Raw genomic sequence first — 17,798 nt, forward strand, 5'->3', positions numbered from 1 at the left:
TTTGTTCTTCAAAATTCCATTCAGCTTGCATTGTGATACAAACCTGCTAATGCCACCACTCCTTATTTTAGCCCACAGTGAGAGCAAACATGAAGCTAAACACCATTAGCCTGGAATGAGATCAGGTGCTAACATACAGCCTAAGAACTGGGAACACCTGGGAGCTGTTAGGGCAGCTGCACTGCAATGAGGCAGACCCAGCAGGTGTTCTCAAAATGCTGGTGTTCCATTCTTGTGGTTACTTATGGAGTATATAGAGTGCTCGGCAACGCGTCCTCTCATCGCGTGCCATGCCCAGTGTAAGTGAGCAGTATGGCCGCGCTCATCATCAAGAGCTGTTGGTGTGGACAGTGTTGTTGCTCTGTGGGGCAGAGGTTGGCAGAAGCAGCTCCTGGTTCAAATGCTGCTGCTGCTGAGTGTGGTACAGCATAGCTGCTTGTGCCAGTTTAAGAAATGCATGAATTTTGCAAATTCAAGATCAGAGATAACCTCATCCCTGCACTTTTGTAAGGGGATGTGCTGCAGGCACAGCCTCAGAAAGCGATCTGTTACATTAGCATGTAACTAAGAGGCTCACAGAACAAAGCACACTGAGAAAGCTGAAGGCTATAATACACAACTAGCCCTTCTAACCATGTTACTTTCCTTGCAGGTTTCATCTGCAGATTTTAGAACATCCTAGAGACGTGTGAAAGCAGCAAAACAGCAATGCACAACAAATTAAATAAGTGAAAAAAGAAGCTAAGTACTGAAACAGCTTTTCCCATTGCTAAATACACCTCACGCACCAAAGATGACCACATCTATAAATATCTAAGGAGCAGGAAGCAAAGGGATGAGGCTGGACTTTTCCCAGCAGTGTGTGGTGATAGGATGAGGGGAAATGGCCACAGACTGAAGCATAGGATGTTCTGCACAAATGTGCATGGGAACTTCTTCCCAGCGCAGTGACGGAGCAGTGGCACAGCTGCACAGAGAGGTGGTGGAGTCTCCTTCTCTGGAGACGTTCCAGACCCGCCTGGACGCCTACCTGTGCAACCTGGGCTAGGGAGCTGCTGTGGCAGGGGGTTGGACTCCATGATCTCTGGAGGTCCCTTCCAACCCCTACAATTCTGATTCTGTGAAAAATTCAGCCAATTTGACAGATCAGACAGTCTAGATCTGACATTAATGTACCAGAAAATGCCAAAGCTTTTGTAGAAGAAAGTTAGGAGAAGTCAAGTTTATGATGGGTCTCCTTGTGTACTAGCAATGATGTTCAGCTGATTACCTACAGGAAACAGTGACATCTGCATCCTCTGCTAACAATCTTATTAGAAATACTGCTAAGATGATTTTTCCCAAGCTTTCACAAAACACAGAATTGCATCCCCCTATTGGTTTATAAGAAACTGAAAAACAAAATAATTCTCAAAAGAAGATTCAGTCAGAATCCTCTTGTGTCAGGATTTCCTCCAGTGTGCGCAGAGTCTTCAAGTGTTTGTGGAAAACAAGACAGGAAATCCCACCAGGGAGCAAAAAAGGAAAAGTGTAGTGGATGGGATCCTGAGTGAGAAAGCAGATGGTGGAATTAGGGAAAAAAAATACATAGCCTAGGCCTAGTGAAAGGCCATGTGGCCTCTGGTGCACAGCAAGCAGCACTGGTGACAGGTCTAGTTCAGCACGTCTGGAAGTAGCACGCACGTTTACTGAATTACCCAGTGAAGTGGTCACAGCCCCAAGCCTGCTACAGCTCAAGGAGCGCTTGGACAGGGCTCTCAGACGAAGGGTTTGAATTTTGGGTGGTCCTGTGTAGATCTAGGAGCTGGACTCAGTGATCCTTGTGGGTGCCTTCCAACTTGGAATATTCTGTCGCTCCATGAGCTCAGTCTTCGTGGAGTAGTGTTGGCAAATCCCTGAAGCACCCTGAATTTATGCGCTGGTCTTAGCTTAACACTTACTCACAATATTTAATGAAATATGCTTCTTAAATGTGCATGTTGCTACACTGTGACTTGACAGAAATATTAAAGCTGTGACCAGATACTGAGAACCCAGTGACTAACTTGGTTTCTGTAACTTGCTGGTTGCCGCACGACCCTGGATGCTGGGGCTGGTGAAGTAGAGTGACTGTGAGAACCACACTGTTCACAGGACCACAGGTTTAAAGGGGTTGGAAGGGACCTCTAGAGATCAAGGCCAACCTCCCTGCCAAAGCAGCTCCCTAGACCAGGTTGCACAGGTGGGCGCCCAGGCTGTGGACTCCTGTGTCTTTTTGATATTATCAAAGAGCGTTTTGAATCTCTAAGGATTCTGTCATTACCACCCAGCTGTTGAACAGCACTCCTACTGGAAGCTGCATCCTTTCTGCATTAAAAATAAGCTGTTATTAATTCTTTCAAAAGAATGAATGGCAAAAATATTTCACTGACAAAAAGAGTAACTGAATTACTCTTTATGCCTTTCATACGCGGTGTATGAATGTCACAGTTTAACGTGGAGAAAATCATCATCAGCACAATAATTACATATAATTTCATATCATCTGATGAGTGCAATTTAGAGTTTTATTACACAAACATGGCAGCTAACCCAAATGTGACTACTGTTAATTGGAAATTACATTGAAGCCTCTGTTCCTATGGCAATTATCAGTCGTTTGAAACAATGTATGCCCTAAAATGTAATGCAGAGAATGATCTTCCTGCGAAATAAGAAATACGATGGAAATAAAGTTAAGGGGCATGTTTATTTCAGAGCCTTCTGCAAGCAAAATTGCTTTGATACAAAATGAGTTCAATAATACAGTGCTACCATCCACTCAAGCAAAAGAAAACCTCACATTTACATGAATGCACTTTATATTCTTATAGAATAATAGTTCCGATATCCAGAATGGGTCTGGCCTCACTGAAAGCAATGGCACAGAAATGCTGCAAGGTATTGGAGTATCATATTACCGGCGAGTGCTTAACTCTGTGAGTTCTCTGAGAGATCTGTATAAATAAGGGTACTGTGACTGTGGGTCTGTATTCCTCGGTAGCTTTGACACACGTCCTTCAGTGTTTGTTTCATTAGCTCGAAATGCACAACTGTGTCTTTTGGCTTTTTAGTATTCCTTTTTATTTTTATTTTTTTCTTTTTTAAAGAAAAATCTTGAGGTATCCTTTACTGTTAACTAATGACATAGTGATAGGTCTATTTTCTTCAGGCTCCAGAGATTTACTGTACATTCAGTACACTGTACATTTGGTAATTATTTTTAGTGTACTTTCTACACATCACTGTGTACAACTGTTAGTTTACATTAAAACTCTTCCCCCTCCTCACAGGATATGGCATAAAGAAAAACAAATCCGACAAAAAAATTATACACATAAAATAAGAAGACAAATACACAAATAAGGCCATCTGCAGAATTAAAAATCTACCTCTCGCCATATTTCACAACAGTTTCTACAGAATATTTTACATCTTATGAACTTAAATACTCAACGCCAAAGGAAAAATAAAAGAAACCCTTGATGAATTTAATCGTATTATCTCTTCAAGGACTTGTCCAGTTTGCTGGCTGTCGGCCTTCTCTGGGGAGTTGGAATCTTAGAAGGCTTGGCTGATCCTGGCCGAGAACCTGCTCGGGGCGTCGGTCTGCTTGTAGCTGGAACAGTCTCTGACATATCTGAGCATACGGACTGGATTTCTGAAATATCAAAGTCAGAAGCGTCGCTGCCTCTGCAGCTGCTCGACCTGCTGCCAGCCTTGCTTCCTGCCCGGCTCCCAGGTCTGCTTGGAGTTCTCCTGGTTTCTGGAAAGAAAAGGTACCCAGCAGCATTGGAGGCGTGCATCTTAACAACCCCAGTTTGGCACTGCTTTGGCAATCCCAACAACTCCTCATTGCACAAACTGAATTTCAGACTTCTGCCAGATACAATCAAAGTTCCTCTTATATTAACACAACAGCATAAAGCAATGCCCTATCCCCCCCTAAGCAGAAGGAAAATGCAATGGAATGCTGAGATGTCTCTAACTCAGCACTAGCACATCTTTTTAAAGAAGATTATCCTGGCAACTCTTCTTGACATACAAGGCGTGTATCGTCTATTGATTGTCAACAGCCAGATCCTTCCTTTCTCTTGCCATTTTCTCAACGATGAGCTGGAAGATGTAAACATCTGGCATCTTCAAGCACTCAGGTTTTACTAATACGTAACTTGGAGGTGCAGGTGACAACCCCATTTTTTAAACGTGTACTTCTTCCCCCCCGCCTTTCTTTTTCCAAATCAAAACCATAACATTGAAAGCTGCAAATAAACAAAGGAAGACTTTACATTCTCCCAAAAAAGGGCTTAGCAAATGAGCTCTGTGCAAGGCTTCTGAAGTGAAAGCTTGCCCAGACAATGTGCCATGAAGAAAAAAACCACAACAAAGAGTCTTAAACAGAAAAACATTAATGTGGGTTTTCGTAATTTTCCAATTGTCTACTGAATCTTTTTTGATCTTGACAAATCTGATTCCCTGTAAGGGCACAAAATACCAAGCTGAAGCTGAAATCTCAGATGGCTCATTTTTCCAAATCACCTATAACTTAAAAAGACATGAACTGCTCGAGCAGGATTTTCCAGTACTGACTGGCAAGCTCCGCAGAGCTCAAGACAAGCAGGAAACGCAGTAGAGCTATCTTCCACTCTAAACAGCCAACCAACCCAGCCCTAAAGATCCTGGAAGAGCACAGCTTCACTGCTTTCTATTTTTATACCCTGTTCTAAAAATCTCTATGGGATGTTCCATTAATAAGGTCACCTACAGCTGATCACAGCAGCTCTTCTTCCAATGAAAAAAGATAAGGCGTGATTAAATGACCCCTTTGCTCCATCACAGTCGAGCATAACTTGAATACTATGAAATAAACCCTTCCTAAGCAAATGCTTCTTTCTTAAGGAAATAGGAATATAGGAATACTGGACATAGCATTGTCAAGAATTTCTGTTACAAATTTGCACACCTGGGGTTGAAGGTATTGCTGTTCAACCACGTGAATGAACAACCATTACACAGATTATGTGCAACCTTGGCAATGATCATTTGGAGACCATAGGACTATCACTTCTTCCCACTCTTTCCAACTCATCGTCCTCACATGTCGAAGCTGACTCCCAAGTAGCCAGGTAGAAAAAAAAGCAAGCAGTAGATCAAGCTCTAAAGTTAAGACGCTCACCTGCAAACTGAGCTCTGACCCTGGTAGCTGCTGTGGACAGGATGCCACTGTCTTCTCCAGAGTGGAAACCCTTCCCTGATAGATATCCTGGCTGTCTGAGCTTACTTCCTTGAATAGGTGTTCCCTATTGAAAAAAAAGAGTAAATAAATAAATAAGTACATCAATAAAAAGGTTGTTTCTATTATTGCTACTGAAGGTGAGGTCAGGTATTAGGTGCTACACAGCTTGGAATATGATTTTGGATTATGATCTTCTTAGCAACATTCACTGTGAATCTGAAATACTGTTTTGAGTCAGTATGGACATCTTTGATGATGTGAAGCTTCGCACATTCCTTTAGCAGTTAGTTTTTGAAACAGTCTAAATTTTAGGTCAAGAAACAGTTTAAGAGACTGCTTGAAATTAAGATCTTAGCCTTTGTGTGTACTTCAATGCATATACAGAAAGAAAAATGCTACCCTCTAACCATTAGTCAAAAACATAGGATTAGTTGATGGCACGTGACTTCAGTTAATGAAGACAAGTAGCTGAAGATCTATGTCTGCATAGCTTGATTTTCCACCATTCCAACTGTCACTATAGTGCATCTGTTTCCATTTTATAAATACCTGATGGTATTTATGAAACATAACTACCTAATTTCAAAATCTTTCACCACAATGCAGAAGAAAAATACAGGACTAATTCAAGAAGTCCTTGCTGTCAATACATTGCCTGAAACATCTCTGCTCCACAGCTTTACCCGGCCTCTCTCATTTCTGAAATAAAACAAGCCTTGATTTATAATCAGCCCCAAACAGCAAGATTTCTTTTGGTGTCACAAGAAAGAAATCCTCATTACTCAAATCCCAAAACCCACGTAACATACTAGATAGGAGTTGTAGGCAAATCAGAAGAAAACTACAGCATTCCCATTAATTTAATCAACAGAAAAATACTAAGTACATATCCCAAAAGAAGAAATACTGCGTTGATGAATGCGGCCCTTTAGGTGGCCCAGACACCAGGACCTGTGTTCTGTGCCTTTGATCCCCATACAACGGTGGGGTAGAACTGGGTACTGAAAACCACAGTCCAGCAGAGTGAGCTGGGAGCTGCCTGGAGCAAAGCACTGAGCAGGGGCCCAGCAGGGGCTGCCTGGCTGCTCCTTCTGGCTCCCCGCCAGCCAGGACCACTTCTGGCACAGCTGAAAGAAAAGAGCATACTGATGCTACAGAGCAGACAATCTGCTTGCTCTGACAGGGATGGTCACAATATTAACTCTCTTTAAAGCCAAGTATAAATGGGTAGCAGGCCAAGAGTATCCAGCCAGCCACACCTCAGAAACCTCTGCTCTACAGATACTGTTTGGGATGATGAACAGAGAGGGAAATCTCTTCATTGGGATAGAATCACTGCAATGAGGAGAAAGAGATCAAACTCGTTCCTCAGTTTAGCCCTACACCCATTGCCAGTCTACATGCACAATACTTAACTGCTCTCTTGGGCAGAAAATGCTGCAGAATCTCTCAGAAATTCTCTACAGCCTATCCCAACCCCAATCATTCCACTTACAATCTTAACCCTCGGTGTTTTACATAAAAGAAACTCAGTAAAACTACTGACAGTTGTAAAAGCAGGTGAGAAATACAGTGGCTCTGTTTGAAATCAGTGCCATTTCATGTCATATGTAGTTCTTGAATCTGTGAAATACCATCAACTAATAGTTACCAGCTAAGAGATGAAAGTACAATAGATTAGAAACTGACAACTGATTCTATTTTGTGCTTCTGTTAATCACTCTAAGCAACAGTGTTGCCTGGTGTGCTTGAAGTGATGTACACATATGTAAGCTTGCACTGTGCAGAAATAATGCACTCACACAGAGGAAGGAAGTGAGAAGTTCGTTATGCATTTTTGAGCAAAGCCACACAGAGGCCATATAAAGTACTGGAACGTATCAAATGAATAGCAATAGATATCAAAGTGCAGACTTGTGAAAAGCAGATACAAAAAAGGTGATGGTAGTGTAAGCTTCTCCACACCGAGCCCTCTATTCAAACCAAGGCAGGAGTAACTCCCACAAGTAGTAAGTCAGTTTGCAGTCTGGTCCAGCTGCAAACTTTTCACTGCCTGCAGTGACATCAGAAAAGACATTTTGGCTTCAAGCCCATTCAAATTTTTGGTCATTCTCAATTACCAGCTCAGCTCAATTACCAGAACAGTCCTAGTTGCTATACTGGTAGCTTTTATTTAATTCGTGGTCTGGAAAAAAGACCAAAGCTCATTTCCTGTAAGTCATCAAATAGCTATCTTATTAGAGCAATGACTGCTCATTACCCACTCAGACTACACTTCCAGCTGTTGGGAAGATTTATATATCACCACAAATATTTTGTGCCATCTTTTTTACAGAGATTGGGCACTTCTTTAATCAGTGGTTTTCCATGGGAAACAACAATAACTAATCTGAGTTTCCAGCTTTCAAAAAGTAACGAACAGAGTATAATAAGACAACTTGGAGAAAAAAAGGCAATGAGCAAATAAGTTGCAAAGGTCTAAAAAAAAGGCAATGCATTAATATGCAAGGGCTGCTGCAGCACTGAAGCACTGAAACCCTAGTGGTTGTTAGTGAAGTGACAGTTTTAGTGAAGGAAGATGATGAGACTAGAATCTCTAGCTTTACTGTACCTCTGCAGATGACCCTTCATAGTCTGAGGATTCTGGTGGCTTAGAAGGAGTTGATGTTTTGCTGTTTGTCAACCATGGTTTACCATAGTTGCGTGTTAAATGATGTGGTGTCTGTATGAAACAACAGTAAATCAAAATATGAAGGACAGTAAATGGAAAAAAATGACATGGAGGATACCCAGGCTTACACAGGGAGATCAAATCTCACAGTAAAAATACAAACTAAGTACGAGCTGATGACAATTCTGAAACAAAGAGATGGAAGAGCTTATTTCTTATATGAATTGGAGAGGTTTTTTGCTCTTTCAGAATTTATTCCCAAATCAGCAGTTACTCATGCAGCACCTTAAAGAAACCTTCTATTCCTGTGGTGCAAACAGTAGAAGAAATACACTGAAAATACTTCTGATACCCTCTCAGAACATGAAATAAAATTGAGATGCTTCTTCCTTGTCATCTCGGGAAAGTTTTCATATTGTTGAAAGAACAAAAAAGCCTACACTCCATTTGTTAGATTACGTTGTTCTGTATGTTTTCCCTTACCTTTGGTGTACTTGTAGCAACTGCTTGTGGGGCAGCTGCCTGGCCAGCCTGACTTGACAGAGAAGTAGATCTGTTGGGAGAAGCAGCCCTTGAAGAGGGTCGTGATCTACGGCCTCTTGGTCTGAAAGCTGCCATGCTCTGACTGGCACCGTCTGCCAAGATGAACTTCTCACGCAGCTCCACGTTCGTCCTCCCTTTAGCTGCAGCAAAGAAGGGTGTTGATTTAGTGAGAAATGAAAACAGTCAGCAAGCTGTTCATTGTCATTTTCGCCATGCCGATTCCAACACACTTTTACAAGAAATAAAATGCATTACTGTGTAATGCATTTATTTTGGACACGGGAGAATTATGTGTAGAACTTGCTTATTCTAATACTTTATGCCAGCAGGAATGAACCACTGTCAAAGGAAGTCAGCGTGATAATGGAATGCTCAACGTGCTAAATCACTGTTAATCAATCATCTATTAATACACAGACACAACCTGATAAGCAGCTCTGCCAACTCCACAGCTACTCATTATAAATAATACTTGCTTGGATGTTCCAGGAGAAATTGTTAAGTAAAATTTACAGGAAAGCAGCAAACGTATTTATTTAAAACTATGAGATTATGTAGTTTGGCAACATGCAATGATGAACAGAAAATCCAAACTGTAATGAGGTAATTGGTGGCGAAGCACTCACACACACACACACGAACAGATATGAGAGAATGTTCGGCAAGAATGGATGCAAGAAATGTTAGCATTTAACTGTGTCAGTGTGAATGACAATTGTTTTTGAAACACTCTTCAAGCATGTCAAAAAAAAACCAACAAAACAGCTCGTAAAGCACCAGCCCATGTAGGAACACATTAAGCTAAATGTGACAGGTGAGGCATATTAAAAGTTAAACATATATATAAATAAAATGGGAAGGAAATGAAGAGAAAGGAGAAGAGAAGGAGAAGACAAAGAGAGGGATTTGCCAACCTATAGTAGGCTGAGTGGTAATTGAAGAGTTTGATTCCGAACGTAACATTTTACTCCCGTGATGATGAACTAGAAAAAATGACACAGGACATGGGTCACATTAAAGAAAACTGTTAGCAGGAGAAGAAATCAAGTATAGCAGCTGCATATGCAAGAGACTTGGAGCCAAAAGACAGGACTCAGAGCAAAAGCTGTCTCTAAGTGCTCTGAGGTGAGTTCTCAACGGTCTCCTAAGCAAAAGGGAAAAGTGCTTGGGTAGACTCAACTGCAGCCCTAAGTAATACATGTGTAGTAAAGGTATTTATCTGCTGACATAAAGAAGTAATATAGGCTAAAACTTTTGTGTAACTAGGCCAAATATATTTTACTCTGTTTACGATGACTGTTCTCTGAAATGTCGTTTATTTACATGCACGAGAAGCTCTTGGTAGAAATACAGATTTGCTAGGCCGAGTGCTCAAGTAAAAGCCTGAGCCTGGACAACAGTAAGATCACCATCTACTTTACATCACTGACTTCAGTCCAATCAGGATTATGACCAATGGACACCTTCCAGTGTCTGGATGATTGTACAGAGATCAGAGATCATTCGGACTCACTGTGCTGAGTTACACAACTGTGCATGTACATCCCAAGGGGCAAAGCATAATAGCAAATACTATAGAGGTACATAAAAAGGTTTGTTAAAGAAGGGAAGGAAGAGACTGTGACTACAGTTCTAAATGTCTCCTTAACCAAAGACAGAGTAATAAGAAAATCATATATATTAACTAGGTATTCATTATTGTAGCTTTCAGCATCAACTCAGCTAGGAATCACAGCAGTCTGCCTAGCAATAGGCGTGAGACAAATGTTCATAAAACAACAAAACCAACCCAGTTAATCTTCTAATGAAATCAGGTATGCTGAAACTTCATCTTCCAGAGCCTTGCACTTTTGATCTACTTCTTTTGAGAATTAGAAAGCTATAAAATGAGGATGGCTCTGCAGGCATAAGTAACTGCAATGATAGCAGCTGCAGAATCAGGTGCTACAATTTCAGTTAGGCCCATGGTCTAACACTAATAAATGTAACATAACTGCTACATTTCTTTAATAAACAATATATGTGGGATGATGGTAAGCAAAAGATACATTTTTAATACTGCTGAAAACCTCACAGATATCATTAGAGGGTTACAATAGGTCTTTTTGTTTTATGGATACCTTTCAAGCCTGTGGACAGAGGTCTCCAGGCCAGAGTGCTATACACTGTCAGCCATTACAGGACTCTGTGGTAGTTTCCTGCTTTAACATCCTTGTGTTAGCACTTCAAGTGGTACAAAAACAAGTTGGGCACCCTCTCAGGGTCTATGCTGAACTGTTTAGAAACCCTGGTGCCAAAGCAGAAACTGTGCCAGACAGCTGGCACTGGAGCATCCAATCTATTCCTCTTCACTAGTGTGTCTCTCCCTTGAATTCATGCTATTACAGCATTGATTGTAATTCTACAGAACTCCTGAGAGGTAAACTGGAGTAAATTTAATTCTGCTACTTAAGAGGATAGAGTGACCTAGTTATGCAACATTATCTGAGTCTGAACACAAGCAAGCAACACGATATTCTTTGGAATGCTACTATTCTAACTATTATTTGACTTGCATCTCTTCCACTAACTACATTCTCAAACGACTTCCTTCCTGTCTCCCAGTATTCCCTCAGGAATGGCGCCAGACAGAGCCTACCTACTTCCCTGCTACAGAAGTAGGCAAACTAAGATGTCACTAAGTCTCTGAGTACTGATAAAATGATCCAATGCGATACAGTGCCCTGGAGCGTATGGTGATAGAGCATTCCCTGCTTCCTCAGAACACTAAGTTCCTGATCACAGCAGCTTCTACTTGCACTGTACAAGGCTTGGAGCTTTGCAAAGTGGTGCTAGGGAGAACACCAATGAGAAGACATAGCTACAAAGGCAGAGACTGAAAGTGTGGGTGCAGCCACTGGTGAGAGAAGTTTTTCTATTGTTGTTATTCTTTTGATTCAATTGCCTTCTTTTGATTTATGGCCTTAACATCTCTCTCCTGCTGACAAGGTTTAATTGGACATCTCTGTGTGCCATTCTGAAAATCACACAAGCAGCTTACGTGCTATGAACTCCATTTGGGCTAGGTTCAATTCTTAATTACACCATTCTAAAACAGGAGGAACTGTGCAGAAGACACCACAGTTATTCTGTACATACATGAGTGCAAGTGCAGCAGATCTTGACTATGGGATTTAAAGTTTACAAAACCAGATCACTATGGGACATTATGAGATGCTCACAGAACTGGCATCTTATACAATTCTATCTCAAGACGATGAATGATCCCTGTAACCAAACAATTATCTACACGTCCATTTTAGCAATCCTGCTACATACCCCTGCAAGGATCATTTTTCACTAAGAACTCATCAAGTGCCATCCAGCCACCTCCAACACGAACCATGACCGTACTTCTTAGGATACGAACGAGGCGTAGTTGTTGAGAGTCACCAAACTGCAAGAAAAGCAAACAACAGTCTGAGGCTGTCAGTCATTCAGATACGGTTCAATTTTGATGTTTGATTATTAGTAAATGCTAAAACTCATTATTTATGCAGATTGTTAAAGCTGTTAAGATTTCAAATCAGATGCTGCTGAATTAATCCAAAGGAGATGGCAAGACGGTAAGAAAGAATTTCAGATTTAATTTTATGGTTGATTCTCAAAGGTCTGATGTCAAACAGGAAGCAAAATTAGTCCTTTAATTGGTTACAGTCTGCATATGTGCAAATGAATGAAGACCTGTTTGCATTATTTTATTGCTGAAATCTTACATACACTCACTTCTGCAACCATCTAGTTTTTAATGATATCAGCTGAAAGGAAGGCGGCGTTGCTTTTCCGATCAGTAAAAGGGCTGGAAATTCAGTGCATTAGGTGTGCTGCACTGTTCCATCAACCGATTCATTAGTGGGATGTTTTCAGGTACAGCATCAACACTGCTCATCTATAGCTAGGTACGTGTGAGGAAGGGAACATTAAAGGGGCAAGGAGTCATATCTTTACCTATCTTAAGTGCTTTTTATGAACAATTAGGAACTGTCACTCCTCTGTCTACACATGGAGATTCTTCACAATTCAGAGAAGCACAAAAAGCCTGTTTTATACTAACTCTTCCACTGACCAGCTCTTCCTTCGGGCTGATGCCTCAGCCCAAGATATGCTTGCTCTTTAAGCCTGTATAACAAAATCTGCATGCAGCATTGCAGTTCAAATCCATACCAAAGAAAAAGCAACCGAAATGTTGACCTCACAATCTCATGAAAACTAACTAGAAGAATTCAGCAGGTATTTCTTTTGCCAGTGTGAATAAAATATTTATTTTGATATCAGACCATCAGGCCAAGGGCTCTCACATGCAAACAGGCAGAGCACCTACTAAAAACAACAGGAGTCAACTACACGTTTTTGGTACAATCTCTTATCCTGGGAGAATGTTGTCCATAGTTCAGCTGTACCTACTTGCTTCAGTAAAGGGGGCTGAAATGCTCTGAGTGTAAATCACACAAATATTCTCCCTACAAGTTTAGCTGTTTCATACTACTAAAGCCAAGGAGAGACAATACATTTAAAGGAATATTACTTTTAGGAACCAAACAAAGCAAAATTTGCTGCTCAATTTAATAACAAAAAAAAAATTTGTTATAAATAAAAAATTCAAATGATTATTATCTGTAAGGGCTTTTTAATCCTTTGTTCAATAAATGTGATATAAATAACTGCTTATAAATGTAGATCAAAGTTAAAAATGGCATCCAAATCCATGCTGTTTATTTGTATTGGCTTATTTCTAAAGGGAATACTTTCAGGTGGTTCTAAGGATCCTATTTTTCTTCTTTTCTTGACCTTTTTCCCCCTTTTTCAGCTTAATTCTTCATTTAGACCCCATCAAGCAACTGTACCAAGAGTCAGATACCATATCCTTCAGAAACTGTCTGGGCTGTAGTCAGTCTGGTAGTGGGACTTCTGGAGAAAAACAGAAGTGCCTCACAAGGCGTTTTTCCTAATGGTAACTCAATCAACATCCTTATCAAAACAGCCTGGACACCAACTTTCCTTTAATATTTAGAAATATTCCCAATAACTGAAAATCAGAGGTAAAAAACACTGAGATGAAAACTTAAAGGTAGTCACGTTTAATCTACAAGTCTTCTCCCGATAGCATCCATATAACACCAGTGCCACCTGGCCAACTTGCTGTAGGTGATTTCACTGTGATGCTGTTTAGCACCAGTAGGAGTTGGATGCTCTCGAAAAAATGCTGTATTTTTTCTAGTTGTGAGGGTACTGGTGGCAGATAGGAGGATTAACATAATTTCAAATAATCTTTTCAAATCAAGGCATGTTCTATATGTGGAAAACATTTTAAAGAATTACTTAGATATACTGCTTGAGGCACGTGGTAAGATTATCCACTGCTCTTTGTGCTTTCTTCCACACTTTGTCAATAAATTAAAAAAATAGAAAGCTTTGCCAATAAATAAAAATGCAACTACATTTTCAACATCTCTACATTTAAAGTGGCTAATGCCTTTAATACTAGAATATCCAGAATAGATTTTACATATTATTGTCTTTGTAAGAACACAAATAAGATCCTTATGATAGCAGCTACTGTTTGCCTAGGCTATTTCCATTCTCACCAGGCATGCATGACTTAACAAAGAAGCTGTATATCAGTAAGTGCCACAGGAGTAGCACTGATTAGTGGCACCATAGAGCACCAATGCTACCTGACTCACTGTTACCCAACTGACAAAGGTCCAATACCTTACAGACTTCTCACAGCTCTTCAAAAACAGACTGGAAAAGGGAATAGCCTAAGCTGAAACAGCAAGCTTTTTAAGCCAATTTCCCAAATACGTATTGAATAATTCACTGTCTTCAGTATACCAACCACCAACTATGCTCTTCATCAGGCTGCTTGATTGCACTTTTATTAAAAATTAGAATATTTTTCACCTTGAGTTGCAATAAATACATTATATAATCATTGGATATGTATTTACTGTGATTGGGCTGATTACATTTAATCTGATAGCCTAAAAAAATATAGACTTTTGTAGCACTCCACTATAAAATTGATAACTGATAAAATAATGTTATTCTAAACTTGAAATTTAAAAGCCCAAGACTTTTAAGATGTGAATTCTTGCTGACCATTATCTGGTTCCTTTAAAAGTAATCTCCCTGATGAGGAAAATGGCCAGGAAAAGCAGGTGGGGGGGTTGAAGGGAAGAGATCCTGAGACAAGGAATGCTCCATAGCATTTAAAGAAGCACCGCAGCTGACCAGCAATGAAAGTAGCTGAATATGAAAGGATGGTAAGATGGACCATGGCAAAGCTTAAGTCACTATGCGTTAGAGAAAGAAAAAAAAAAAAGGAAAACTTCATAACAAATTCCACTGGTTTATACCTGATTTCCCAGGAAGAACTGATAAGAAATGAAAAATGGAAGAAAGACACGATTAGTTTACAGGAAATTCTCTACATGGCTCTAGAACACATGCAAACTAACACATCAGACATTCTAAATAAAGTACCTAGTTTAGAGATGAACAGATAGCTAGCTATCCAGAGACTGAACACTGAAGAACATTCAAGGTCTTTCCTTCCCACTGCTGGTTCTGTGATATTTTAAAGTCATCTGCACACACTTAGTATCTCTTAACCAAATACTGCATCTGAAATTGTTCTGGTTATTGAACCTAGGAGTGGCAGATCTTTATCTACAACATGATTTCTTTTTCTGTGATTGAAAACTGCTCAGCAGATATCTAACATATTTCTCATACTCCTTCAGAAGAAAAAGTGTGCACCATAAAATGGAAAGTGATCAAACCCATTTTGGTTGAAGATTTTTGAAGTACAACACAATACTACAGGAAAGTATTTGTCAAAAGATTTTTATCACACTGATAGAAAACCAGCTACAGTCTAAATACTTTAGGCATCCAGAAAAAAAGACTGCATTTTAAGGACATGTTGTATTTATGCATATATGTATGCAGTTAGCTTTTAAAAATTTCCAAAACTCACTAAAAAAAGCTTCTGTAGTTTCTGTGAAAAAAAAAAAACATCAGCATTTTCTGTATTTTTAGTCTGCGTGTTCGAAAGAAAAAAATAGATAATCTAAAATTGAGATGAGTTTAGAGTGAGAAAATACGTAATTGTCATATAAATATTCTATAAAATACTATAGCCTATATCCTTGCAGAACCATGTCACAGGAAAAATCTTTAAGCTCCAAAAACTAAGCAGGTCCTTAGGAGACTCACCCTGTACTTGTTATCCCCGATCTGCTCCACTTGAAACCGTTTTGCACATTTACATTTAGCTACTTGTCTTGTAACCTGCAAAACAACATCACTATATGATTACTGCTAATACTACATTTTAATAGATGTACATAACTGACAAATTTTAAATTGCGTAGGAGGGAAAATAAAATTGAAGGATGTGACACCAGTAGAATAGGCTGTTAGCAAATGTAACAGATAATGTACCTCATCTTCAATTTTGTCAGCATCTGTGAGAGGCTTGTAAGCATCCTTGTTTGGATGAAGAGCTGCTACAAACTCATAATAATCGATATATCCATCACCATCTCTATCAAAAATGTCTGCAACAGCACTCATTTCAAGTCGGCTTGTTGGGAATTCTGTACAATAAGAGCAACCACAAAAGACAAGTTGATTTTTCACTAGGTGACAAATAATGCTCATCTGAAAAAAAAACCACCAGCGACTGTCAAGAAAGCATAGGAATCACTCTGAAAAAAAGACAGGATCGCCAGTGTTACCAAGATAAAAATGAACATGACAGTGATACCAAGGCTTGTCTTGAATAGAGAAACAGGAAACTGCACAGATTAAGCTGTGCACTTTAACCTTCAAAGCGCATAAAATACCACAGATTAACAAGATAAATTGTTAGTGAGGAAAGGTCAAGCAAAAATTTCAATGCTGATTCAGTCTGGAATGCAAGGCCTTCCCACTTCAGAAACACACGAGGTGTGCTGTGAAATCCTTCTTTAGAACAAGTTCACTGCAGCACATTATCAACTCATAGAGAAATTCCCTATGAAATAGTCAAAGAAATTTTCAGGATGGTGAACAAGAGTCAAATCGAATCAAATCATGAGTATTTAATAGTAGCAAGTTTCTATCAACTGAGTAAAATGAGTCAGCCATTTAACATCTTGGTAGTAACAGGTTTTTTTTCCCCTCAGCTTCTGTCATCTGAAACTATTCCATCTCATGTTGGCAAATACTTTAATGAAAACATTACAATCACATGAATCGTTAAAACAAATTTTATAAAACCTACAGGTAATTTTCATACCACGAATAAAGAGTGAAAAGTGACTGAATGTTGAAATAGCTAATGAGTTGTGGAAATGACAGTCATAGCCCAGTAAACCACTAATTAACCACCGGTATAAACGTGTCATTTTAATCTGATCCACAAGGGAAAAGAGTTCCCAGAAACAGTTTCTAGAATTGAGAAATATTTTAAAGCAAAATAATTACAGCAAAAGTTATTGATAATTAGTAACTTCAAGAAGAAAATCTGACCTTCTGACACAATCAACCACACAGTGCACACTATCACAGACAATAAGACTTAATGAAATGCTTCTTCCAGTTCATCATTAAGTTAATTTCAAAACTTACTTGAAGAAAGGATTCCATCAATGAACTCCTGCCTTGTTATTTTTCCATCCTGATCTTTATCAATCCTCCTGAAGAAGTCCATCACACGAGACTTCTTATGGTTCATCCACCGCATATATTTTTTCCTCCAAATATCAAAATCAAAGTTGGCAAATTCTCTCAGCTTAATTAAGAAGAACAGAGACAGAATATTTTTCAGTTGAAATCAACAGATTCATAAAATCAGGAAGAGATATCATCTGCATTCTTTCAAATAGCTTGTTCTTTAAAATGCTAATGCAGATCCTCAAAAATCTTTTATCTCGTCAACATTCAAAATGAAAATGACAACTTCTTAAAGCATGTGGTGATGTTTTCAGTTAGCAGTATCATACAAGTACAGACAGTTCATAGTACAGCCAATTTAACCCTGGCTGAAGAACATTACGCAAAGGGTATATGTATTCTGTGCAGTCCACTGCTGACCTCTTCAAGTCTGTCCAAAGCATCATTGAGTTTTCTCCTTCTTTCCAAGGCCAGAAGCCAGACTTGCTGCCATTTGCTGACTAAAAGGTTTACCCGTGGATTCTTGGTTTCAATTTGTGCCTGGGCTGCTGATGGATACAAGCCTGGTGTGGGGGAGCGCTTTCCTGTTAAAACACAATAAAACGTGTAAGACTAGCCCGTCTCAAA

The 17,798-nt window shown here is 39.5% G+C and overlaps 1 protein-coding gene across 10 annotated transcripts in view; it reads right to left on the reverse strand.

The window, feature by feature from the left end:
* Positions 1-2,709: 2,709 nt before the first annotated feature.
* Positions 2,710-17,798, reverse strand: part of DST (dystonin) — a 295,256-nt gene continuing 280,167 nt past the window's right edge. For 3 of the 10 annotated variants that reach the window (XM_065730839.1, XM_065730841.1, XM_065730840.1), the window contains 11 exons: positions 17,592-17,755; positions 17,127-17,289; positions 15,957-16,111; positions 15,729-15,803; positions 14,867-14,884; positions 11,787-11,904; positions 9,383-9,451; positions 8,409-8,608; positions 7,866-7,976; positions 5,195-5,318; positions 2,710-3,784 (listed from right to left, as the gene is read on the reverse strand). In XM_065730839.1, coding sequence (XP_065586911.1) covers positions 3,519-3,784; positions 5,195-5,318; positions 7,866-7,976; positions 8,409-8,608; positions 9,383-9,451; positions 11,787-11,904; positions 14,867-14,884; positions 15,729-15,803; positions 15,957-16,111; positions 17,127-17,289; positions 17,592-17,755 — 1,463 coding nt within the window. In that variant the 3' untranslated portion in view covers positions 2,710-3,518. The remainder of the gene's footprint in view (positions 3,785-5,194; positions 5,319-7,865; positions 7,977-8,408; positions 8,609-9,382; positions 9,452-11,786; positions 11,905-14,866; positions 14,885-15,728; positions 15,804-15,956; positions 16,112-17,126; positions 17,290-17,591; positions 17,756-17,798) is intronic. The other 7 variants (XM_065730844.1, XM_065730849.1, XM_065730848.1 and 4 more) reach the window with 3 other exon arrangements.

Source organism: Cyrtonyx montezumae, unplaced genomic scaffold, assembly GCF_038088225.1.
Source record: "Cyrtonyx montezumae isolate F1298 unplaced genomic scaffold, pur_monq_1.0 scaffold_13, whole genome shotgun sequence".
In the NCBI taxonomy this organism is placed as follows: Eukaryota; Metazoa; Chordata; class Aves; order Galliformes; family Odontophoridae; genus Cyrtonyx; species Cyrtonyx montezumae.